At 37.5% G+C, this 26,724-nt stretch overlaps 1 protein-coding gene across 9 annotated transcripts in view; it reads right to left on the reverse strand.

The window, feature by feature from the left end:
* PSPC1 (paraspeckle component 1) overlaps positions 1-26,724 on the reverse strand; it is a 130,108-nt gene that overhangs the window by 23,699 nt on the left and 79,685 nt on the right. For 2 of the 9 annotated variants that reach the window (XR_010130488.1, XR_010130486.1), the window contains exons 7-8: positions 3,627-3,726; positions 123-195 (exon numbers count right to left, since the gene is read on the reverse strand). Coding sequence is in view for 1 of the 9 variants with exons in the window: in XM_063697166.1 (XP_063553236.1) it covers positions 3,703-3,726 (24 nt within the window). In the remaining 8 variants the exon portion in view is untranslated. Of the gene's footprint in view, positions 1-122; positions 196-682; positions 3,727-25,307; positions 25,327-26,724 lie in introns of those variants that run through there. The other 7 variants (XR_010130485.1, XR_010130487.1, XR_010130484.1 and 4 more) reach the window with 7 other exon arrangements.

The raw sequence follows: 26,724 nt of genomic DNA on the forward strand, positions 1-26,724 counted from the left end.
CTAAGATCACCACAGATGGGATGCATGGCTGTGGCCAGACTCGCATCATGGCCTCTGCCATTATTCCTTTCCACTGTCTACTTGGGTAAGGACAACATAACTTGGCTATTCAATTAACTTACCAGCGGCAGCACTCAAATCTAGTTGGCTGTAATGGCTGTAGCAGAAAGTACATTCCACGTCCTTTTGTCTGTTCTGCCAAAATAAATAGGGATTCTGATAATGTTGAATAACTACAATTAGATATGAGGAGTTTGGTTTCAGTCCAGAAATAGAAAAACTATTCCATTTTTATACACTATCCTCGCAAGTAAATCCTGTATTGATTCTTAAATGTGGAGAATCTTACTCAGTAGAATGATCAGGAGAGTCTATTTGAAGCTCAGGTGCTACTTCTGAGTTCCGCTTGTACTGCATTGTATGCATTATACTGGGTAGCTTTGAAAGTGAAGCACCCTCCCAAACGAAGCTGACTGTTAATGAGAATATACTAGTGCTGGCCAGGCTTATAAGGCACTCAGCATGTGAACCAGGGGCCTGATGAAGCACACACCATGAAAGGCTGGATTGGATGCCCAGAATGAAAACTGGAGCTCAAGGAGGATGATTAGCAAAACAAGGAAAAGCAGGAGACATAGAACAGACTATGAAAAACCTGGGTCACAAAATGACAAAGGCTAAAGAAGTTCGAAATGTTTAATATTTCATGCAGTTAACATGTTTCAAAGCTTTAAGTCTGAAGTTTTAGACTTATCCCAAATCCTTGCTAAGTCAAGACCACTATGGAATTCACACTGCTTTCTATAGACTTCCACTGACTTGCAGCTAATGGTCCTTACACAGCAAAGCTGGGATTTCTAGACGTCTCCTTCCAGGTTCGGAAAAGCCTCACTAGGAAAGTGGCAAGACTGTGAAGACAATGAAGGTTCAGAATTCAGTCAAATGGAAACAAGATCAGGAAACAAGATCAAGGACTCATCTGTCCGCCTGGCACCACTTTAGTTTTGAAAGTGATGCCCCCACGCATCCCCGCAGCACACACTCCTTCCTGTGCCGACTCCCGCTATTTGCTTGCCTGAGCCAGTTCATGCTTCAGTAAGAACGATTTTTCTCCCAACAATGCCAGTTTTCTTATTCCCAATTTTGAGAGTTGACCCAAAATTGTGGGCTATGAGGGATGGTTTTTAAAACTCCTCTAATAGTTCCAGGCACAGAGCGTTGAAAAGGAGGGATTTCTTGGCTATTCTGAATTTGTGCATTGCTGCCATACTACTTCCCAACACGAACCAGCAAGACCACCACACCAAGGAGTGGGTAACATCTTGATTTAATTTACAAATAAAAAGCCAAAACCCTCGATGCAAAGGAAAACTGCAGTTTACACTTATTCTGGAGATCATTTTTAACCACAGAAAATGTGCCCCTGTAGCATGTTTTTAAATGGCAAGTGCTATGATTGCCCAGACATCCATAAACTGCTTGTATGGAGTAAGAAATTCATAAATGAAGTAAGATTTGTTTTCTGTCTTGTTTCTCCTAGGTCACGAACAGGATATTTCCCACAAAATGTTTTGACCTGGAAAAGAGACAGAGTCTTCACTAGTAAACAGGATCTAATCTCCATAGTATATTTTTCTAAAGAAACAAGAGCTTTCAGTCCTAAAGTAATTTGCTAGACTAGAATCACTGACCAGCAGACCTAAATTCAAGCTTCAATATTAAGATTGTTGATGGAGGAAACTGTCATGGAAATGGCAATTTCTTAACTCTTTATAATAAAAGCAGATTCAATGTCACAAGAATTAAATATTTGGCCTTTTAATAATTTTACTTTCTTTACATGTTTCTGGAGTGAACCTCGGTTACTTTTCACTGACTTTGTTAGAAAGTAAAATCTATAAAAGGAGTTACTTTAACTGAAGTAACAGTATTCACATATTTTAACCAAAATTTAAAAATCCTAAAGTTCCAATGACAAATCTACCTGATAAGCTTATAGAATCTCTCTCCTCTTCTCTCTTTGAAGGCCACAGAATGCCACAGGCCTGATCTATGCCACAGACAGCTTATGTACACAATTTTTTTTCCTTTCCCATATATTTCCTTACCCATATATGAGATTCGTTCTTTGGATTTTCAGTTACCTACATAATACAGCAATTTGAAAGTTTAATTTCAATAAAATCTCCATAGACTAGAAAATTATTCTCTAGTTTCCATCCTCAAAATTTCTGTTGCATAGGCTGAGGGTGTGGCTTGAGAATGTGCATTCTGAAGCTCCCAGATGGCGATGCTGCTGGTCTAGGCCTGAGAACCAAAGCCTGAGATTAACTTTCTAGAGCTGGGTACAGTATGCAAAACAGCTGTCACATTTTTGTGCTGCATGAGGTGTCAAGATACTTTGAAAAGGTATAATTTCTCAAAACTACAGAATACATCAGTGCATCTCAAACCAAGTGCACAAAAATCCTAGAAAGAAACGTCTTCATTAGTACACAGGACCTAATCTTCACAGTTAAAATGGACTTTTTGACTTGCAGGACTCTGTGTCCTGTGTGGGAGACACTTCATTTCCAAGAAGCTCTCAGGCAACACTGTCACTCCTAGTCCCCAGAACCACTTGTAGCAGCAAGAATAAGACACAATAATGTTTAGTATCACCAGACAAAAGCTAGAAAAGACATACACTTAATACTTTCTGGATCTATTAGGATGACAATGTACCCATGGGAATTTTGTCATAAAGACTGCATTAATGTTTCAATAATATTTTAAGAGTGACATAACAAAAGAACCGAAAAATTGTGACCCCTCTCCGAAAAAGTAGAAAGCAGAGGAGGAGGAATGGATCCATTTTTAAGATTACATATTTTCTGGCCGGGCGCGGTGGCTCACGCCTCTAATCCCAGCACTTTGGGAGGCCGAGGCGGGTGGATCACAAAGTCAGGAGATCAAGACCATCCTGGCTAACACAGTGAAACCCCGTCTCTACTAAAAATACAAAAATTAGCCGGGCGTGGTGGCGGGCGCCTGTGGTTCCAGCTACTCGGGACGCTGAGGCAGGAGAATGGCGTGAACCCGGGAGGCGGAGCTTGCAGTGAGCAGAGATCGCGCCACTGCACTCCAGCCTGGGCGACAGAGCAAGACTCCGTCTCAAAAAAAAAAAAAAGAGATTACATATTTTCCAAAGGAACACAAGTTTAAAATTCTAGGTTTGGAGGTCATTAAAAATCAACAGGAAATTTTTTTACAAAGAACTTTTTTTTCTCTCTCCTCACTCCAAGACCTCTATGTCATTTCCCCTCTTAGTCCAGTTTTACCTGAAGACAAATCAATATACGCATTACACCAGTGAGGAAAGAGGAGGGCAAGGCGAAGCTGAGAGTCCCCTCTAGCCTTGCTGAGACATGATGCCAGGGTTTCCTACGAAGACAGGCCAAGCTATAGAGGCTTCAGCTTCAGCTATAAACTGTTCATAAATATTCTACTGACTCAAAACACTGGGACCATTACATATGTTCATTACAGTCCACAGAATCAGAATCGGGAAGAATTGACTAGAAAAAACTAGGAAGAAATGAATACTCAAGGATCTGTTAGAAAATAATGAGCAGATACGGACTGACCTGAAAGGAAGTATGATTCCAGTACTTCTGGTCTTAACTCTTCTGAATTACACTGCAAGCTGAACTTCGGTTAACTTCAGCCACATTTTCTTTTATCACCCTAGAAATACAATGAAATCAGATTCAGCCTTTTTAAGAACTGATTTCAATAAACAATGAGAAAAATCAGAGTTAACTCATTTAGTAAATTCATAACAGTAATTGAGGTTTCGATACCATGCAGTGCTGCGTGCTGATTATTTCCATTCAGTAAGGATTTTCTTAATTCAAAATACTCTCCATTTCCTCAAACAACATCAACTGAATTAAAATCAGCTTCATTTTATCTTCTACAGTAAACAGTATTAAGTCCTAAATACCAAATAATTTTCAGATCTGCTAATAATTTATTAAGAATTTAATTGGCTAAGTCCCTCCTTATTTCCACAGGCCCTCTTGTACAGATTGTTGATACTTCAGCGCAACACAGCTTGAAACCTTGTATTGCAAAATCCCACAAAGGATCCTCACTCCCACTGTGTCTGCAAAACCGTATTCCACTTGTACCAAGGCAGGGAATACCAATGTGTGTGTCGTGCTCCATCAGAAAAAGACTCTTACCCTAGTAAGACCTTGATCAACGTTCTTCAAAGAGCACATACCCAAAACATTTCAATAGAGGACAGGTTTATGTGTACAGTTATCCTTATATATGTTTTATAATATGCCTGAAATATTCATACAGTCATACACAATTGCATTTTGGGACACATAAACATACAGCTGTGTGCTCCATTTTCAACTGTTGGGGGTCCATGATCCAAAAATATTGGAAATCATTACCCTAGATCAGTGTTGTTAAAACCCATTTGGGACCCAATTTGCCTGAGAATTGGATGAAGCCCGAAACTGTCCCCCCAAAAAGTATATGTGAAATATGTATGCAGAAACTGTAGACAAGACTGTGCCTGCAAGTAAAGGGGATCCACAGATACCCTAATGCACCCCAGTAACCCAAGAGGACCCATGGGGTCCCTATAATCAAATCTTTGGAGTTTTTGTTTTTGTTTTGAGAGAGGGTCTCGCTTTGTCACCCAGGCTAGAGTGCAGTGGCGTGAATACAGATCACTGCAGCCTCATCTTCCCAGGCTCAAGCAATCCTCCTGTCTCAGCCTCCCAGGTAGCTGAGACTACAGGTGCGCACCACCACACCCAGCTAGTTGTATTTTTTGTAGAGATGTGATTTTGCCATGTTGTCCAAGCTCGTATGGAACTCCTGAGCACAGGCAATCCTCCAGCCTTGGCTTCCCAAAGTGCTAGGAATACAGGTGTGAGCCAACATGCCTGTCCTGTAAGTATTTTTTAAAACAAGGCATGGCATAAATGAACAAAAAATTATTTTTAATATATTTCCACCAGCAATTGGCATTCTATCTACTCTTGTATGCAAGCTCTGAATTTATAGACTCTGTATCCTTATATTCACCATGGATTGAAAATGCAGTTAGAAGCCAGGCGCGGCGGCTCACGCCTGTAATCCCAGCACTTTGAGAGGCTGAGGTGAGCAGATCACTTTAGTCCAGGAGTTTGAGAAGAGCCTAGACAACATGGCAAAGTCCCGTCTCTACAAAAAAATACAAAAATTAGCCACACGTGGTGGTACATGCCTGTAGTCCCAACTAATTGGCAGGCTGAAGCAGAAGGATCGTTTGAGCCCACGATGTGGAGGTTGAAGTGAGCTGAGATCACACCACTGTGCTCCAGCCTGGGCTACAGAGCAAGACCCTTTCTCAAAAAAAAAGAAAGAAAAGAAAATGTAGTTAGGCCCCCAGTGGTTGTGTCTATACTGAACATGTATAGACTTTTTTCCTTGTCATTATTCCCTAAACAATATAGCTCCATAGCATTTACACTGTATGAGGTATTATAAGCAACATATAATTTAAAGTATACAGGAGGATGTACATGGGATATGTGAAATACTACAGCATTTTATATCAGGAACTTCAGGATCTGCAGATTTTGATATTCATGGGGGCAGAAGCAACCTCCCAGGAAATGGAGGAACAACTGTTTATGCCTTTGGTACAGTAAAGGCTGACAATAAAAATAAACAGAACCATAAACCAAACTGGACAACAGTGTCACTTAATCCTTCTCAATAACATCAGGATTAGTAAAAACTTTAAGCATTCTCAGCTTCTCAAATATGTGAATACTCAATTTATAAACCATTACTAAAACCTAGAAAAGTAATTTCCAGAATTTAGCCAAGTTTTAGTTGTCAATATTTAATTTCAATTTTTAAATTTTTATGTATTTATTTATTGAGGTGGAGTCTCACTCTGTCACCCAGGCTACAATACAGTGGGGTGTTCTCGGCTCACTGCAACCTTCACCTCCCAGGTTCAAATGATCCTCCTGCCTCAGCCGCCCAAGTAGCCAGGACTACAGGCGCACACTACCGCGCCCAGCTAATTTTTGTATTTTTAGTAGAGATAGATAGGATTTCACCATGTTGGCCAGGCTGCTCTCGAACTCCTGACCCCAGGTGATCCACCAGCCTCAGCCTCCCGAAGTGCTGGGATTATAGGCGTGAGCCACCACGCCCGGCCCAATATTTTTTAAAAGGGTCATTTTTTCTTATTACTTCTATTCAATATTTGAAAAATTACTAGAGTTCTGTTTAAACTGGTCTTACAAAAAAAGTGACAAGGCTGATTGTACATTGCATTGTAATCAACCCTAATAAAACCATCACAATGAGCTACTACACATCTATTCAATGATACTCATAATATGGATTTCAAAATATGTGAAGTCCTAGAAAGCTAAGACAAAGACAGCACTTAATATTTCCTCATTCTGAAGAACAGCATCTCCATCAAAGTGATACTGCCTAATATGAAAAAAAAAACCAATAATCAAATTAAAAGAAAAGGTCTCCCTTAAGTGAAATCCTAAAAGTATAACTGTAACAACTATATGACACCATCTTGAACACAGGTGGTCTGTCTTTAATTTCAGAATAAAATTGGGCCACTAAGAACTACACACACATTAACGGGGGATTTTATCCTCATGCCAAAACATTTAAACAAGAGCGAGTGAAAAAGGCCCCTCTAACCACCCCCTAAGATTGAATAGAGACATTTTCACATAGTCAGAAATGTAAACAGTCAATACCACACATACTTTTCTATGACTTAAAGAATAAAACATTAAAATACAAGGCCGGGCACGGTGGCTCATGCCTGTAATCCCAGCACTTTGGGAAGCCGACACAGGAGGACTGCTTGAGGTCAAGAGTTTGAGACCAGCATGGGCAACATAGCAAGATGACTCTACAAAAAATGTAAAAATTAGCTGAGTGCGGTGGCACACACAGGTCGTCCTGGCTACTTGGGAGGCTGAGATGGAAGAATCACTTGAGCCCAGGAGCTCAAGGCTGCAGTAAGCTATGATCATGCCACTGCACTCCAGCCTGGGTGACAGAGTGACACTCTATCTCTAAAAAAGAATAAAATAAAATGTAAAGATATTTTTAAATACACAATCCCCATTCTTTTGAGAATGGTAAACTATGTGATAATGGATGTAACATTCTCCCAGCCTTTGAGTAAAAGAAGATACTCTTTTCCCTGAAGACACAAGATCTACTATTATTCATGTATTACATGTTATATATTATGTAATATATAAATTATATATAATAGAAGTAAGTCCTAAGGAATGAATGTATAAAATACACATAATATATGATCTAATGAGCATGGAGGCTGAGCTGTTCAAATTACAACATACAAATTGTAAAACTTGAAGAAACAGGATTTTAACAATGGCATATGTTGAAAGATGCCTAAAAGGCAAGGATTTCCTGTGAGGCAGACACCTGTTGTGCTCAGCCACAGGGACCAGCATTCTTTTAACCAGCATGTTCACTGTTCAACAGCAGGGTTTCCTTTTGGAGAAAGGTATGCTCTGAAGTCTGCAGATTTTGGAGGGGTAGGGATTTCCATGTTATCTAACATAACCACCAGAGAAATCTTATACCGAGGAGTGTTTACAACTGAATATGATCCTTTGCCTTCATGACAAAGGCACAGACCACAACGCTGGCTGCTACAGCAATAAAGAAACTGAATGCTATTACAAGCAATTCATAGCTGTCAAAATACACAGGATTACCTTTCACCATAGCTGCTCTATTCTAGTGTTAACTGTAAGATTCTCTTTAAGCAACAAAGAATGTATTTTCAACAGACAGTATAAAGAAATAGTGAAGACTCAGTGAATGATACAGCAAAAGAATAAGGTAAAAAATTCAAAAGCCAACATCTTCCAAGAAAACTTGAGAAAATGACTATGAAAGCAACAAACATGAAAGAACTTGACAACAGATCCACAAGGTCAAACTAATTTTGATGTAATATAACCTCAATAGATGAACAAATATTTAACATATTAAAATATAATTTCAATTAATTGGACAACTAGATGATGTTTTAATAAAAAAGTTGTATCTTTCAGCTGATATTCTGTAAGAAGCAAAAATCTGTAATATCAACATTCAATTCTGGATTCCCAATATCATCTGGCTTTTCAGAATTCTAATAAAGCTATCTATGTTTAAACTCATTTTTACATTCACAGATTATACATAGGTCAATGAGTTTTAACATCAAATGGCAATGAAACCACAAAAGCTAGTTAAATAGCAATATGGGTGTACGGTGATCAAAGAAAAAGCAGGAGTACTTTACAAAGCAGGTGGCTGAATGGCAAAAAAAAAAAAAAAAAAAAAAAGCAGTATATAAAGGGTACTCAACATCAGAAGTTATCGGAAAATGTTCACAATGTCAGGCTCACTAAAAAAAGTTATGAGGAAAAGCAAATTAAAACCACAATGAGATATATTCACTAAAATGGCTAAAATTAACATGACTGACAGTATGGAGTGTTGTCAAGGATGCGGAGGAACGGAAATCTTACACATTGTTCATGGGAAAAGAAAACAGGACAGGCACTTTAGAAAATTACTTGGCAGTTTCTAAGAAACATATTAATAGAACCTGCCCTAGACTGGCAGTATGGCTCACAGGTATAATCCCAGCATTCTGGGAGGCCGAGGTGGGAGAATCACTTGAGCCCAGGAGTTCAAGACCAACCTGGGTAACATAGTGAGAGACCCTGTCTCTCACTAAAAAAAAAAAAAAAATTAGCCAGATGCAGTGGCACATGCCTGTATTCCCAGCTACTCGGGAGGCTGAGACTGGAGGACGGTTTATGCCCAGAAGCTCAAGGCTGCAGTGAGCTATGATTGCACTACTATACTCCAGCCTGGGTGACAGAGTGAGATCCTGTCTCAAAAGAAAAAAAGAAAAAGAAAGAAAGAAAGAAATTGCCCTATACTCTAAGAGTTTCTAAGAAACATAAGCTACTCTATACTTAGCAATACTGATCCTAGGAATTTTCCCCAAGAGGAATGAATGCATAATGACTTGTACAAGAGTGTTCATAGTAGCTTTATTCACAATAGCCCCAAAAATAAAAACTGCCCCAAGAGCATATCACCAGAAAACTAGACAGACAAAATGTGACATATTCATTTAAAGATACGTCACTGAGCAGAATGAGAACCACGTACTGATAAATGCAGCAACACAGATGAATTTCAAAAACATTATGTGAAGTGGAAGAAGCCGGAGAGAAAAAAGAATACATATTGTACCATTCCATTTCTATGAAATTCAAAAACAGATTTATCAACGGTGATCAATACACAACAGTGACGTCCTCTGACGTAGGATGGACTGACCACAAAGGAGCTCATAAGACCTTATGTTTATGAAAACAGTCAAACTGAACAAAATCCAAAACGTTTGAATAACTGACAGGCTAACCCTAAATTTTAAAAAGCAAAATTTTACATTTTCTTAAAGAAGAGAAAATTATTTGTAAGTTCATGTAGCAACTCAACGTTGAGAAATAAATACCTAAAATAAGGCCATGTTCAGATATAGGAATCATTTATAAATATTAAAAATAACACTGAAGTTTAGATAAATATTAAAGAAATATTAAACATTCCAGTTAGAATGTTAACTTTTTCAGGAAAAAAATATATATGTATATATGCCATCTTTTCCTCTTAAGATTATATGGTAACGTTTCCTGTAAGTTATCAAAGAAATGTGAAGTTCAGCAAAGACTCATAGTTGAATAAAGTACAATATGATGACTTTATCAAACATAATTAATGACCTCAAAGGAAAAATTAACTCCATTTCAAGTGCCCAGACCTGAAAAATACCAAATTCTAGAGAAAAGGTTGGAATGGATCTTAGAATATCTGTCTGCTTTATCTGCAAGGCAACTGTAGTAAGGCAAGCACTCGTTAGGAAGTGAGACATGTCACTGAAAATTTTCAACCTTAATTTTGTCCCCAAATCCCTACAAAGACATCTCGAAAACAAAATCCAGAATTATCTTCTTGTGATCACATGAATTTCTCAAACATAATAGAAAAAACAAAACAAAAACAGTCAAGAAAAAAACTACCATTGATCACTGCATAATCAAGGTAAATTTTTTAAACCATGATGGACTACAGTAACAATAAATTGCATTTTTTAGTTCAAGAAATTATTATGAACTTACCTGAACAGCCTCCACTATTTTCTTTAAAAGTTCAATATTTCAAGTAAATTACTGCCACAGCCAAGAATCCCACTGTTACTTATTTAATGTATCAATCATGTTCATATATCATGAAAAGCCACTGGAAACAAATTGTCAAATAATATTCAATAGTTTATTTTACACCACACACGTAAAACCATTTAAAAAATAGCACCTTACTGTTACTTATTTTGAAGATAACATGTAAATCAAATTAGGAAAAATATTTCTTGCAGAATCCATTACATATTCATGTGCATTAAATAATACCAAAATGTTGTATTGGGGGTAATTACTCAAATATCACTGCAGTGTTATGTGCTGATCATCTGTTTAAATGCAGGGGGAAAACAGGTGCTAAGCCGAATCAGTGATGAGGTCTGATGACCAACCTCAGTCAGGATCCTTTCTTCTGCTGCCCCATTTGGCATGAACTCCTCACTGGGGAACACTACTTCGGAATTAGAAGTGTATCCAGTAACTGTATTTACATGAAAATACATTAGGATCATTACATGTTTTAATGGTTTGCTTTAACATAGAATGACAACACATCTTCTAAAAAGAGACTAAAGTCTAAAAACAGAAGGCAAGTTTAAAAAATATCTGTCACATTTTTTAAATGTACAAAACTTCATCTATTGGTTGCCACAAAGTTTGAGAAATTTAGACTATATAGACCAGGTTAATAGGTAACAGAAAAACAAAGTATAAGGAAAGCCGTAACATGCAGTTGTAAATCTACCATCTCAAACTTTTCCTGCCTCCACATCATTTGTAAATGTAGGAGCTTCCCATCAGCAAAGCTGCATGGCACTGCGCCGCATCAGAGCCCAGCCCAACCTTTGGCCCTTGGTAAGGCATTAACAACATATCCGTAAGTGCCATGTGAACCTCAGAATTCCCGGCAGTCCCTTTGTTAGAACACATACTATTTCCCATTTTCAGTCATAATCAGGGCTCATTAAAAGCACTCCCAATAACTTTGCAGTGATTATTTCAGGAAAAACTATGTGGTATAAAGAAATCCTATTTTGATTCTGCTAATAACTTGTTTATCTTAGACAAATGGCCTGTTCACTAATTCAACAAAAGCACAGGAAGCACCTCTATGAGGGTATTCACAACTTAAGAAGGTCTCCCTTAACATCTCAGAAGGCCTGAAGATTGTGTATTAGGTAAGAATAATTCAGTCTGACAGAAAGAGCACTGAAAGTCAACTCCAGATGTTCACATGTTAGTGCACAATCACCACTAGTGTAGCAGCAAGAGTAGAGCAAGCGGGCAATGAGCAGGTTCTCCAATCAAGAGGAGACTGGAATAAGAGGGTGAAATAAATAGGGAATTTTGACCATTCTAGTTTCCTTTTGTGATCATCTATTTATATACCCAAATCCCTAACAAAAAAAACTTACAATGATCTCAAGGTTAAAAATCAGACTTGAGTTACTCATTTCGCAAAGTTTCCTTTACTACAGCTGTGGGTTCCATAGACAACCTCCCTTTACATGTCTTCAGAGGCATTGTACCCAGAGCTTTTGTCATTAATATACATAGACATGCTTTATTTTTGGCCATTACTGCTATATGCATCTTATTGTCTCTCCTCTTACATATTTATCTGCCAACAGTGATCTTTGCAGACCAAGCCACCATCACCTCTCAACTCTCCTGACTGATCTAAGTGCTTTGATTCTCGCTCTCCTCCACTCAATTCTCTATTAAGTAGCTAATGTAATTCCTTTCTAAAAAATAAGCTACATCATATCATGACCTAGGCAAAGTCTCTCCGCTGAATTCCCATTTTATTCAGGGAAAAAAAATTCCCAACTACTGACCACGGCATTGCTCCACATCTTGCATTCTCAACAGAGCAATCTCCGTCCCAAGGGGGAGAAAATTACTTGGGGGAGGGAGAGGACAAAAATCGTACTCTTTCTATGTATGCAGCACAGATTTAACAGACAGGCTTACAACCATCCACAGTTATCCAGGTTGTCAACATTTCAGTAGCAGGGGGGCAATTAGGAAAAAAAGGTCTAAAAGGCCTTCTGTGGAGGAAGTGATCACGAAAAAACATTGAGAAATGCGGATGTATTAAGAATATATACAAATACATCTATGAATACAGAAACTTCTGGAAGGATACGCCAGAAATTAGTAACAGTGGCTGCCCCTGGATAGAGAAGTTGGATGGCTGTTAGATGATACTGAGAAATTTACTATCACGCTGCATCACTTTGTATCTTGATTTCTGTGTACCAGGTGCACACTATTGTTCAAAAAATTCAAAAATATAGTTTATGTATAAATAGTATTTGAAGGCTGTTGATTTTTATTAGGTATTCTTTCTAAAGTGCAACAGTGTAATAAAGATTATTTCTAGATCTCAAGGAGGATCTGAATGATGACTATAATGAAGGGCCTATTTAGGTAACTTTTAAGTTTGAGGAATAAGAGAATGGGGTTAGTCCACTTAGGGTTTCCGTATTTCCTCATGTTGGCCACTGACCAAGTATGAATATAGCCATCTTTAGGGGTGGGCGTGGTGGCTCATGCCTGTAATCCCTGCACTTTGGGAGGCCAAGGTGGGCGGACCATCTGAGGTCGGGAGTTCGAGACCAGCCTGGCTAACATGGTGAAACCCCATCTCTACTAAAAATAAAAATAAAAAATTAGCTGGGCATAGTGGTGCACGCCTGTAATCCAGCTACTCAGTAAATTGAGACAGGAGAATCACTTGAACCCGGGAGGCGGAGTTTGTGGGGAGCTGAAATCGCGCGCCACTGCACTCCAGCCTGGGCAACAGAGTAAGACTCCATCTCAAAAAATTAAAATTAATATTAAAAAATAAAGTCACCTTTAGTATATGTTCATTTCTTTGGGATGTGCATTTCTGTAACTCATCGATGCAACTGCAGTGTTCTATGGAGCTTCAATGGTTTCCACGTATTCCAGTACAAGACTCAAACTCACCAAGCCCTGCAGGGGACACCCAAATCACTCTGTGGATGTACAGAGGGTATCTCAGCCCCCTAACCTATACACATTTGACACTGGCAAACTTTTGTGTCTCATATTTTCATTTGTCAATTGTTGCTTACTTTACTGACAATTCTCTAGCCAAGATCTTTTCCCCGAGCATCAGGATTTCCTGTGCTGAACCCACTTTCTAGATGGCACAGGGCCCCAACCCTTCCATCTGCCCTTTCTCCTCTTTTTAGCAGCACCAAAATACCTATCATTTGGTTTTTTAAAACCTGTCACCCTTGCCTTCTTTCTTCCACATAAATCCCCTATATTAAGTTAACCACCCAGTCGTGACCATATCATAACCAATCCACGTCTTGATTTCTGCCCTTCTTCTCCATCCCACTATCCCACATATCAACTGCTCTCACTTCCTGCAGTTAAGGCCATTCAAATGCATCCCACTGCCAATCACTAGGTATATAGTGACTGCAATCTGACTACTGTCATTCTCTTCAAAAATCTCCTAATGATTTTTGGAGAGTTTTTCAATGAGTCTTTATCACAGAATAAGATTTTAGATTTGTTTTCCAGTCTTGTTTTGGGTTCCTACCAGCTTTCTACACATTATCAACTGTCAGCCTTTGCTCACAGTGGGCCCACTCTGATCGTATCTACTCCCCAAAACAGATATAGCTCATTTGAAGTTGATACCTAGGTATTTCTACCTCCCCAAATCTCTGGACACACTCACTAAGATAGATACTACTTCCCCTTTTGTTCTGAATGGTCGTCTAATGCTCCCACCTCCAAACAAGAGCATTCTATGAAAATCCTTCCCAACTATTGTATCTTATATGCATTTCTCTTTGCCGAACTCCCTGTAACACACTTATGTTGGGCAACAGGTTTCATGTGTAATCCGTCAAGGTACCAAAGTATACCTAGCACTACTACTGAACTGTACGCATAGCAGGTGATTCTTACAGATAATGGGATACCAGATAACCTCCTGTCACACGATGCTCCAAAAACTGATCATAACAAGATGTATGCTTTATTGAGAACAAGATTCCAACACTTATTTTGTATTGTGTATTCTTGAATTTTTCCTTCCGTCTGCCTCTCAATTCATGCATATGTAAGAAAAGTCCAAGTTGACTGCTAAAAGGTGCTACTACCATTATTGATGTTTGTCATCCTTTCTTTCTCCCTTAAGATCTTTTCTGCATTGTTTCATAATTAATGTGCTGTCTTCTAACATGTATCAGTTGTTTGGAGTTGCTGGAAGACAGGAGCACCTCATATCTACCCCACGCTGGCTGCGTTTATCTTCGATGGAGCAAATCCTTGCTGGACGGAGCTTATATTCCATGCCACCCAGACCTACTGTAGAATCAATTATTCCTAATCTATGACTCGAGCGTCTACTAACTCAGCTCAAGCAATCTAGGCCCTTCACAAATATAACAATGACATAATCTCTTGCAATTAATTTATGGACCCTATAGATTGTTTAGAAACCATTCATTTTGTTGACCAAATACAGTGTTCGCTTATTAGTTTATATGGCATCAAAGATACATTCACATTAAATTAGCATTTTAATACATAAGTTACTTTTAATGGTGCGATAAACTCTTAAAAAAAAAAAAAAGGAAACTCATTGTAGTATTCCTACACTAGCACCCAGGCTATTTTATGTGTCAGTGTGTGCACTAGCCAAAGGAAAATAACTATTAAAGGACAAACAGAAAGCTTATAGTCAACTGTTGACATGAGCTGTCAGGTGTTCATTTAATGATAATCCAGCCAAGAGCACATCCAACCCAGAGAAGCACTGAGGTCTGAAGGGTACAGTTCTGCTCCGGCTGCTCTAGACAGCAGCCAGTTCAGACTGGAGCAGGAAAAGGCAGGCCTCCAGAGGGAAGCCTAGAGTGAAGACAAAAGCAAAATAAAAACAGGATGATAACGAGTATGCAAAATTAAGGAAATGGCAAAGACACTGAACACTGGGAAAACACACATGAAAATTTTATGTAATCAAATATATATTTCATACTATAGATTAGCTATATAGAAAAAATGAGTTTTGGCAAACTAGAGTTGATTCCATTTATTTATGCTCCAAAAGTACTTAAGACTATATATACTACTATAATGTGATTATTAACCAAAATTATATCATAATGTCAACTTGAACATTTTAAAAACCCTTTGCATATGCTGAATTATACATTTAATCCCAAGTTTTCATCATCTCTTGTCAAGGAGAGAAGAAAAAAACAATGCTTCTTGCAGAGGTCAGGTCCCCAGACTTGGTGGCATTCCCATTCTTCCTAACTTGTACTTACTATAAAACAGAGAGCCCAGGATGCTGAAAAGAATATAATTGACATATTTCACAAACGGAGACTAAAACCAAAATGCAGGAACTGAGTAATGTCTACCATATAACTAAGAAAAATGTTAATCTGGTCTATTCTTAGAAAACATTTGAAATCACCATTTGTAAAAGCAATCCAAAAAAGCAATGTCGATTTTACAGGTAATGTTTTAAATTCCTATAACCCATCCAACTGAACAGTAATATATATGAGGTCAAGGACCATGATAAAAGAAGCAAGCAACTGAAAAAAAGGATAGGGCAGAGGGAAACTGGTAACTCTTAAGAACTCCTCAGAGTATCTGAGTAACTATCCACTCATAAACAGGGACTATTAACATGAAAGACCAAGTCTCAAACTATTAATTACATGCTTTTTCTCCTCCCAGTATTTGTAAAAGAGTTTTTCAATCTATGTCAGTACAATATATCCAATGTATCAAAACCTGAGAGGATTAGGTAGTCCCCTTCATCACATACAATTTTTACTGAATTATTTCTCCTGCAAATCTTAGCCACACTGTCATCTTAAAGTTCAATTACTGGAAGAATTAACTGGACCATCAATGTCTGAAGAAGTATACATAGTGATCACCTATAGAAACTGTATATGGATAATCACATCAACAATGAGTTCTAGTTGCTACATTTTGCTAGAAGACCCTTCTGAGCATTTCCTGACGAGTTGCTTCTAGCAGTGAACCTCTCCCATTTGTGTTGGTTCTGGTTTTCTCTTCAATGTATAACAAAGGAAGAAAAGGTGTGAGAGAAAAACATACAGAAACTTATAAAACCAGTAGCCCTCATTTAAAACTCAATTAGAAAAAGTCTACTTTCCTGGAGAAACCTCAGGTAGGCGTTTTAGACTTACTTCCACGTCCTCTGGTCTTCTTACTGCTTGGGGTTCCACCAAGACCAAACGCCATTGTATTTGGTATAGCCAATCAATACAAAGAACATACACCGTGATTTTAGTTCTAAATTTTATATTGATTGTTGAACCAAGTCTTCTCCCATCCCGCCAACCTCATTCCACTCTCTGGTCCCACACAGCAGGATATCTTAACTCCTATCTATCCATCCCAACTTTCTTCTCTTTCCTCTTTAGACAGGGTACATATTCTACCAATGTCTATTAAGAGCTGGACTATTTACTCGTCCTCCCTGCTGGCTATTCTTACTCTGACCCTTTAGTGTAATGGAGTTGTCTAAGAATTTCTTTATGCACTTTCTTCTCCCAATTTTTCTTTTGCCACTTACTAGACTTCAAACTCAAAGAAGGTAGGGACAGTGTCTATTTTCTTCACTATTATATGCACAGACTGAGACAAAAATGTTCAATAAAATTTTATTGAATGAATAAACAATCTGCAATACTCATCCAAACACTTTAATTGGTACTAAAAACTCTACTCCTAAATCCATACCATGACTCCATTTTTCCTCCTGAAAATTTTCTCAGATCAGTTCAATACCAAATGTCAAACACTGTGTGAACATTGATAAAGATGGTGGAAAAAAGTAGGCATTGCCGGGCACAGCGGCTCACACGTGTGATCCCAGCACTTTGGGAGGCCAAGGCGGGAGGATCATTTGAGACAAGGAGTTTGAGACCAGCCTGGGAGCCTGGGCAACACAGTGAGACCCTGTTTCTACAACTTTTTTTTTAAAAAGTAGCTAGGCATGGTGGCATGCACCTGTGGTCCCTACTACCGAGGTGGGATGATCACTTGGGCCTAGGAGTTTGAGGCTGCGGTGAGCTATGATTACACCACTGCACTCCAGCCTGAGTGACAGAGTGAGACCTTGTCTCGAAAAAAGACAAAGTAGGCACAACGAGCAAATAAATATACTGATAAAATTGACATGAATGAAAAGACTTGATGTGAAACTGTTCTGAAAAAGGCACTTATAAGAGATTTACAAAGGCCGGGCGTGGTGAGTCATTGCCTGTAATCCCAGCACTTTGGGAGGCCGAGGTAGGCGGATCACTTGAGGTCAGGAGTTCAAGACCAGCCTGGCCAACATGGTGAAACCTCATCCCTACAAAAATACAAATATTAGCTGGGGATGGTGGCAGGTGCCTGTAGTTCCAGCTTCTCGGAAGGCTGAGGCAGGACAATCACTTGAACCTGGGAGGTGGATGTTGCAGTGAGCAGAGATTGCACCACTGTACCCTAGACTGAGTGACAGAGCGAGACCCCATCTCAAAAAAGAGAGACTTACAAAAATATCTGGGAGACGGAGGAACCACCTTAGAGTTTAGTGAGCAAGCGGGGAGGGATGGAGGTAGATGAAGTTGGAAAGGCGGACCACATCAGATAAAGTCCTGTGGTCTACCATGTAGTTGTGATTTAATTCAGATGGGAAACTACTGTTGGGAAAAGAAAAGGAAGCAGAATCTGAGTCATGTTTTGTGTATTTATTTATTTTTGAGACAAAGTCTCACTCTATTGCCCAGGCTGGAGTGCAGTGGTGTGATCTCAGCTCGCTGCAACCTCCGCCTCCCGGGTTCAAGCGATTCTCCTGCCTCAGCCTCCCAAGTAGCTGGAACCACAGGTTTGCATCACCATGCCCGGCTACTCTCTTAGTAGAGATGGGGTTTTGCCATCTTGCCCAGGCTAGTCTCAACTTGCGAGCTCAAGTGATCCACCCACCTTGACCTCCCAAAGTGCTCAGATTACAGCATGTCACTGCGCCCACCCGGCCAAGTCTTGTTTTAGAATGATGCATTTTGTGGAGAATAAGTTGCAAGAGCAAAAGTAAAAACAGGACGAGTTAGGAATGTATCACAGTCATCTTTGGTGACAGATGATAGGTCCTGTGAGATAATATATTTACCAGGCGGATTTTCCAAAGTTTTAAAAATCCCAACCAACCACCTAAAAGCACTCAAAACCAAAACATTCAAAAATCAAATGGATTATGCCCTCCTCTCCCTCTAGCAGCTACATCAATCACCTCACCGTCGACCCTGAACACACTTACCTTTGGCGTCTCTGTTCATAGTATCCTCAACCCATCATTCAAACCAGAAACCCCTAGGACACTTTGCATCTCCCTCCTCCGCCCTCCCAATACATTAGAAACAGCTGAATTCACTATACCTCTGAATTACTCTTATCTGGAATCTGAACAATCCTGACACTAAAGATCCTTTCAAATTCAATGTAGGGAGGCTGGGGCTGGATCCCTGATCTATGTGGTCTCTCTGCTCCAGAACATTGTTTCCAGTCCAGTCACTCTTACATTTAACATAATTATTTTAAGTTGTAATAATGGGGCTTATCCTTACTCGCAGTCACCTAAAAGGTAAATAAAGGTCTAAACTCCTTAACAGTGATCAATTATAATCTTATCTCAACTTTACTTCTCTTCTCTGCTACCAACCAATCTTAGCGTCCTCCCCTTAGACGGCTTAGTGCCTCACCAGCCTGTGACCACATCATGTTGCCACCCCACAATGCTCCTTACCCTCTCGTGCAAAAAGCCTACAACTATCAAGTATCTACTCACCTTCAGGACCTGCTCAAACGCTATCATCTTAGTGAAATCTTCCCAGTCTCCCCAAAGTAAATGAACTATTTGCGTCTGGGTTTTCAAAGAACTTTCTATGCCCTTTATTACAACAACTTGGTCAGTTTCCTTACAACTCTACATATACCCATTAAACTACAAATCTTAAGAGAAAAGGACCATATTTTGTTCATTTTGGTATCCTCATTTGTAAACACTGTGTCTGGTCTACAGTTGGTGTCATTCATTCACCAACCAAATATCTAACAAGGACTTGCTAGGAAATTAAGATGAATTACTAAATGACGGATATTCTAGAAGGAATAAAATAAATAAATAAAAAAAACAAGATAACCTCACACAAATGTTTTAAGAGAAATCTTGTATGTACGACCAAACCTTTTCAGGACTTAAAACATATGCTTAAAAATGTTATGGATAGTATCAAGGTGATAGCAAACACAAAAGGAAAGTAACAAAGTGAAAGGGGTGTAAAACTTGATGTGTACGATTTCTTTCCTGGGAACTTGGTGCTCCAACTCCTTCCCTGCAGGACAGCAAACACCAAGTAATTAAGCTCCGGAAATTAATCTCACACTGACACTTAACTATGAATATATACTTAAACTTGGCCAGGCGTGGTGGCTCACGCCTGTAATCCCAGCACTTTGGGAGGCCGAGATGGGCGGATCACGAGGTCAGGAGATCGAGACCATGCTGGCTAACACGGTGAAACCCCATCTCTACTAAAAATACAAAAAATTAGCCGGGCGTGGTGGTGGGCGCCTGTAGTCCCAGCTACTTGGGAGGCTGAGGCAGGAGAATGGCGTGAACCCGGGAGGTGGAGCCTGCAGTGAGCTGAGATCGCACCACTGCACTCCAGCCTGGGTGACAGAGCGAGACTCCATCTCAAAAAAAAAGACAAAAAAAAACACACACACACATATATATATATATATATATATACACACACACACACACACACAAACTTTAAATTTCAACCTTATTCATTTTAAAAGGTAACAATAAATTACATAATTATAGCCTATGTAATGGGATTCAGAGATTACAATCATTGAAAGGAAAAAATCAAAATGTGACTAAATTATTCTTCTAAGATCAGGGCCAAGAAAAATATTTCAAACCACATGTGAAATATTAAACTTCCTAGAAGCCACATTAAAGGAGGGAAAAAAAGCAACAGGTGAAATTAGCTTAATTATATATATTTTATTGAACCCAATGTAGTCAAAATATTATCACTTCGGCATATGCCACATTTAAAAGTTGAGAAATTTTACATTCTTTTCTTCGTAAGTCTGCAAATCTAATTCAGATGCAAAATTTTCCTCAAAAATACTTATCTGTATTTAGATTACATAAAATCGAAGATACAAAAGTAGATTAATATAACCAAGTCGTTCCAAGTATGCTTAATATTCTATCAATAACTGAATTTAAGTCAATTACAATAAAAACTTTAGTTCCTCATCTCACTAGTCCCATTCCAAGGACTCAACAGCCAAATGCCACTACTACTAGGATGGTTCAGCTTCAGGCAGAACTGCGGCCGCTTACTTCAGCACAACTCAATTCAATGACCACAAACTAAATAAAAATCATTTTCTTTCCCCTTTGTCTCCTAAGATAGCTATTTTCTAGGCCCCTTAACTAAAAGAGTAGCTGTCATTTTCTCTACTGCCTTTATTGCTACATGGTAAGATATTATTTGTCACTCTATTACACAAATGCTATCAGGGCAAAGGATTGGTCCACTGTGTTCACACTTCAAACTGCAAGAAACCACAGTCTACATAGCAAACTGTAGGAAGTCAGTATGTAACTAAGAGGGTTTCAAGCACTGCTAAATTATTTAACATGTGTATCTATGCTGTGTTTATGACCTACAGAAAAGAAATAGAAACTGGCTGTGATAGGTTAGTCTTCTATATTATTCAAGTAATTCCAAAATAATTCAAACTATGAGATCTATATTTTCAGCCAACCTAGGGAATATTTCATCCATTCATATGTCAAAAAGTTCATGACATGAACCCCTAGACTTTAGTTGACTTTAAGGCCTGTAGCACAAACAGCAGAACATAAGTACATTCTATTGCAAAGCAGAATCTAAGAATGTAAACACACTTTTCTACATTGTACTTCCCAGCCCTAAAACTTGGAGCATGTTATTTTCCACAAACTGCCCATCTTCCACTAATTTTTTTAAAAAACTTAATGGCTCCAGATAAAGGGCAATGTAGCACAATACACAGCCAAGAAACAAAAGTAGTCGTCTTATTTTTCCCAATTAATCATCATGCATAAATCTACATATTAGCAACAGATCAAATATAAAGTTCTATGGCTGCCCAGTAAGGTAATGCTAGAGCCGTTAAATATGTATGCTGGTGGGGGATGGAACCACATTCCAATCAGAAGACTTCAGTAATGTATAAGATGACACAAAGTAAAAACTCAACGCAGGTCCCTTTTTAAATTTTTATCATTTTTTTTTCTGTATTCATGTACCAAGAATAAAAGTTAAACACTGATTTTTGTAGAGATGTAACTCATTTTGGTGTCACAGGAGTTAAAAATAATCATTTCTTGACTGAAGACAATTAGTAATACATAACAGGAAAAACTGTGAAAAAGTCTAGTATCAACATATTTTTTTTTAGAAGAGATAAAAAAAAAATCTTACTCTCATTAGGCTGCCTGAGAATTCCTCAGTTGGAAAATAGGTTAATAAGCCACCATGGGGTAGAAGCAGCCTAATGTCGTAGACCTGGGCCTCCATGGAGCAAGGAATCTGACTCTGAACAGAAGAAATGGGGGAGGGGTGTGGTTGGTGCAATGTTAAAAGATAACACTGATTGCACCTTCTCCAAACCAAACCCATTTATGTTCGCAAAAATCTCAAAATGGCTGATTAATGTGGAAAACTGAGAAGACACCAAATTCTATTTTAGGGTAGTTTTTGGGAAGCAGAGTCAGAGAGTCCCCAGGTGATATCCGGATTACAATTAAGAAACAAATCTCTATACTTATTTCCTACATATAGATATTCTTAACATACACACATCAAAGTCAATGTTATAGAATCTACTTTCTGGGATATTAAAGGCCTGAAATCAGGTGACGGTTTCTTTGCACTGGTACAGTCACAATTTTTTGGAACAAACAACTGTCAATACAGCAAATAGATGCTCTCATTATGAACCAATTTAATTTTTTATTCTGCTGCGTAATTGAGTAGGCCTTGATCACACACACACGCACACATACGCACACACACACACATATCTGACGCTACAAAGAAAATGTTTTAATATATATACTTATGGTCTTGGGAAATACACTTATCAAATCTTTTATCTTCAAGCTAGAAAAGCAAAACAAGCTTACACCAAAGAGAAAGTCAGGCAATCATTTTAATCCACCAAACTATCATTCGATTCATATTCACCAGGAGGGTAAGTAAAGACAGGACAGTTTTCTAGCACCTTCATCCAGCAGCCAGACGCATGTCCAAACATACCGATACAAAAACAATTACATGATTTCATCTCATACTGGTATGCTGAGAATCTGCTAAGAGGAAACTTGTTTCACAAAATCTTCAAAGTACACTTCTCCACATACCCTCTTCATTTGAATTAAGGTTTTAAAATCCTAGTTCAAAAATGGATGATAAATGAATTTATGCATTAAATAACAATAGCTAATATGTTTCCTAGTCAGAAATAATGGACTTTTGCAGTGCTTATCAACTGGCAATAGCTGTAAATGTCTGAGGGTGTTTTGATTGTCAGGGATCTTATCCAATCTACAGTGTACTGGGAAAGTCAACTACAGCAACAACAAAAATCACAATCAGAATAGCCTCTTTTGAGGCACAATATCTGAAAACAGATGCTCAAAAGGGTTCTTACCAACAGTAGCAGCGTTATCACATAGGAACTTACTAGAAATGAACGTTCTTTGGCTCCACCTGAGGCCTACAGACCACTCTGGAATAAAGTCCAGAGATCTGTGTTTTAATGAGCCTCCCAGGTGATTCTAATGCATGCTCAAGTGTGAGAACCACTAACTTCAGAAGGATGTCTGTGGCTGTTGTCCCTTAATTTAGAGGACAAGTTTTTTTCCACTGTTGTATCTTAAGCCCTAGAAAACTAACCAATACACAGTAGGTCCCCTTGATACATGCTGTTACAATGAATTAATGGATATAGCGAAATTCTGAATGACATGGCACCTCATAAAATCTTATATGACTAAGAAAAGTTTTTGTAGACAATTACTCCCATTACCGTTTTCAGTTATCTGAACTTCTCACTCCAAAGTTATCCTAATGTGTAAAGCATTCAAGTCTGGGAACATATTTTCTAATCAACTCAAAGAATTAACATACAGTGATTAACAACTAAGCAACTTACTATTATTGCCTCTAACACCAAAAAGGTCAGAAATTACTAAAAGTCATACAGAATGACTATGAAGAATTTAGTTTACTTTTTCTCAATACATAAAAACACCAGGCAACATATTTAAATCTAAAGAATGTCTGAAACTTAATACTGATTTACATTATCTAATAATGTAAAAATATCCTGAGGAAAAATTAACCACGAAAGGTACACTAAGATGTTTTCTCAATTTTCACGTAATAAATAATACAAATAACTTGCAAAAAGTAAATTATTTAAATAACCATAAAGATAATAATGTAAATAACTTGTATTCCAAACATGGCAAAGTGAACAGGCACAGGATTATATATTTACATAATTCTTCTAAACAGTCACAGAAGCCTGGTTAATTGACAAACATATAATGCCCTTTTGCATAAAAGCAGCTAGAACAGGAAAGAATGCATCAGAGATCCAGTCAGAGAGAAAACATAAAACATACTGAATGAATGTGGCTACTTAAGTTATGACACTAGCTTATATACGCGTAACTCCTTACATGAGATGTACAATATATAAATAAAAATGTGAAGTTGTCTTGGTGTAATAAAGAGCTAGAAAAAATTTTAGATAAAAGTTTAGACAATGAAATAAAAATAAAAATTAAGATAAAATTTAGATTAAGGTATCTATTTCAAAGTCTTCAACACCATCAACAAAACACTTACACAAAGCATTTAAAAAATATAAGGTCCATTTATATTACTATCAACACAATGTAGGACCTCGTATTTAATGAATAATTTGTCTTATTGACTAAATTTATATTAAAATATGAAGAAAATATAAAATGAAATGTGCTCAGACTAAGTACATTTCCACTTGAACCTACTTAATTCTAATTCTATTCTTAATTTTGAGACTGAACTACCTCACGTGAAATTTGAGTGATTTATATTCCACAAGACAGAACTGAAATTTTATTTATGTGTACAAGCAGAATACCATCTCTTTTAAAGTTCATCTGATTAAATGAGAAAGGCACATTTAAAAAGAACAATTCTGACAAACTTCTTTTAAAAATACAGGATCTTTCGCGGAGGAGGGAACTGATAGTGACAGTGGTAACTGAAGCCATAAAATTTTCTTGAAAAAGATTTTGTTTAATGTGTATGTATAAACTCTGGCTATGTAACATTAAGAATTTCAGTATCTTCAATCTGGAAATAACAGACTTCTGTTATTCAAAAGGAAAAAATGTAATAAAATAGAAAAAAACATACACTGTTAATTTCATCAGGTAAAAAAAAAAGTGTAATCAAATAGTAAGTTTCAACAAAGAGGAACCCTTAGAGGTATTTATATTCTAAACGGTTTTACAGAAGAAAAGGTCAAATAAAATCAGAAAACAACAGTTTTGTGGTAAGCCTTTAAACACTGTCTTACAAGCTTCAAATTTCAATCATTAATATTGTTATTCCATAATCAAGGAAACAAAAACAAATTCAAAATATTCTCACAACACATAGAAGACACTACTTTTGATATTTATTTTTTAAATTTTTTTATTTTTTGTAGAGACGAGGTCTCACTACAACTGCGCAGGCTCATCTCAGCTTTTGGTATTTAAAAAACTCCAGATTTTAAACATTAGACACTATAAATTTTTTTCTGCATTTTTTTTTCATTATTTCCCCAGAGTAACAGTCCATAAATTAACTGATGGATACTCACTTAGGAAATGGCAGACATACTTCATTTTACACCACCAGAAAAACATGTAAAGTGAACAGAGAAAAATGATTTTAATTTTTAAACTTCAGTAATGAAAGCTGCTGGAAACAAAATGCTCTTGTAAAGTATAAGACTACTCCCAATTCATTGAATCATATGATTTGCTTAGAATGAAATGTTTCCATGCTCGGCTACATAACTTAAGAGGTGGACTCTTCGATTTCAAGAAATGAATCTTCATCAGTATGAAATTAACCTAAAAATGTTGTTTTTGGAGGCATGTGTTGAAATATTTAGGGGACAAGTAACATCAAGCCTGCTACTTACTTTAAAGTAGTTTGCCATCCCCCCAAAAAGTCCATGCCTAAAAACATCTATGAACACAGGAAAACGTGAATAACTGTTGAATTAGAAGATATGTATATGGATATTTACTGCCTTATTCTTGAAAATAAGAAGTTTGACTTTTTGTATCACTACTATCCTCTGACACCTCAGAAATATATTTTAACACATTAGATGTTGTAACAAAACTCTGAACACCTACAGAAAACACTTAAATAATACCTTACTCCCCAGGAACTTCCTCCATTTTTTCAAAATGATGTGGCCCATTTATTTTTCACTAGTACCATCTGACACTAAATCTCAACCCTTTTTAAAGCTTTTACCATAATATGATCACATCCTTTCACAAAACTTACTTGATTTCAATCACATATGTCCTTTTTCTCATTCAGGATCTGTTGTAATGATCAACCTAATCCCCATTTACTAATTAATGACTACTAATCATTCACACTGCTATTTAGCAATTATTAGAGACTCTACATATAAGCAGCAAGTTACTGAAATATTCAAGAAGTGTGTTTCTCAACAAACTGTAAAGGTATTATTTCAAATAGTGTTTGAAAAACAAGAGCCAAAGTTTCAGTCACTGTCCTTGTTTACAATTCCTATTTTTATTAAATGGCAATTCCAGCTAAAACATATATTGTTCCCCTAATATTACTGATATTTCAGAGTTAAAAATATTCAATCTCTTTCACTAAGTGCTCAGCACTGATTTTACACAGAAAAATAAAAAAAACCTCAAGAAAGAATAGCAAATTGAATTTTGCAAAAACACAAGTGAATCAGTTTTTTAAAATCTGCATCTGTCAAGAAAAAAATATGCATTTATTTACAAAATATACAAAACTGGGGGAAATTCCAACAACATAGAGTACTAGAATAAAACTATTAGGAAAACAGGTGTTCCTTTATTTTATACATACTAATTACAAGTAGCACATGAAACATTAAGTCCTGAAGACTTTAAACTCAGTACTTCAAATCATGACACAAACTATCATAATATTGTTATATATTAAAATTGTTTCATATTACTTTTTATTAAAAAAAGATAGCATATATG

This window comes from Gorilla gorilla, chromosome 14 (assembly GCF_029281585.2).
Source record: "Gorilla gorilla gorilla isolate KB3781 chromosome 14, NHGRI_mGorGor1-v2.1_pri, whole genome shotgun sequence".
In the NCBI taxonomy this organism is placed as follows: domain Eukaryota; kingdom Metazoa; phylum Chordata; class Mammalia; order Primates; family Hominidae; genus Gorilla; species Gorilla gorilla.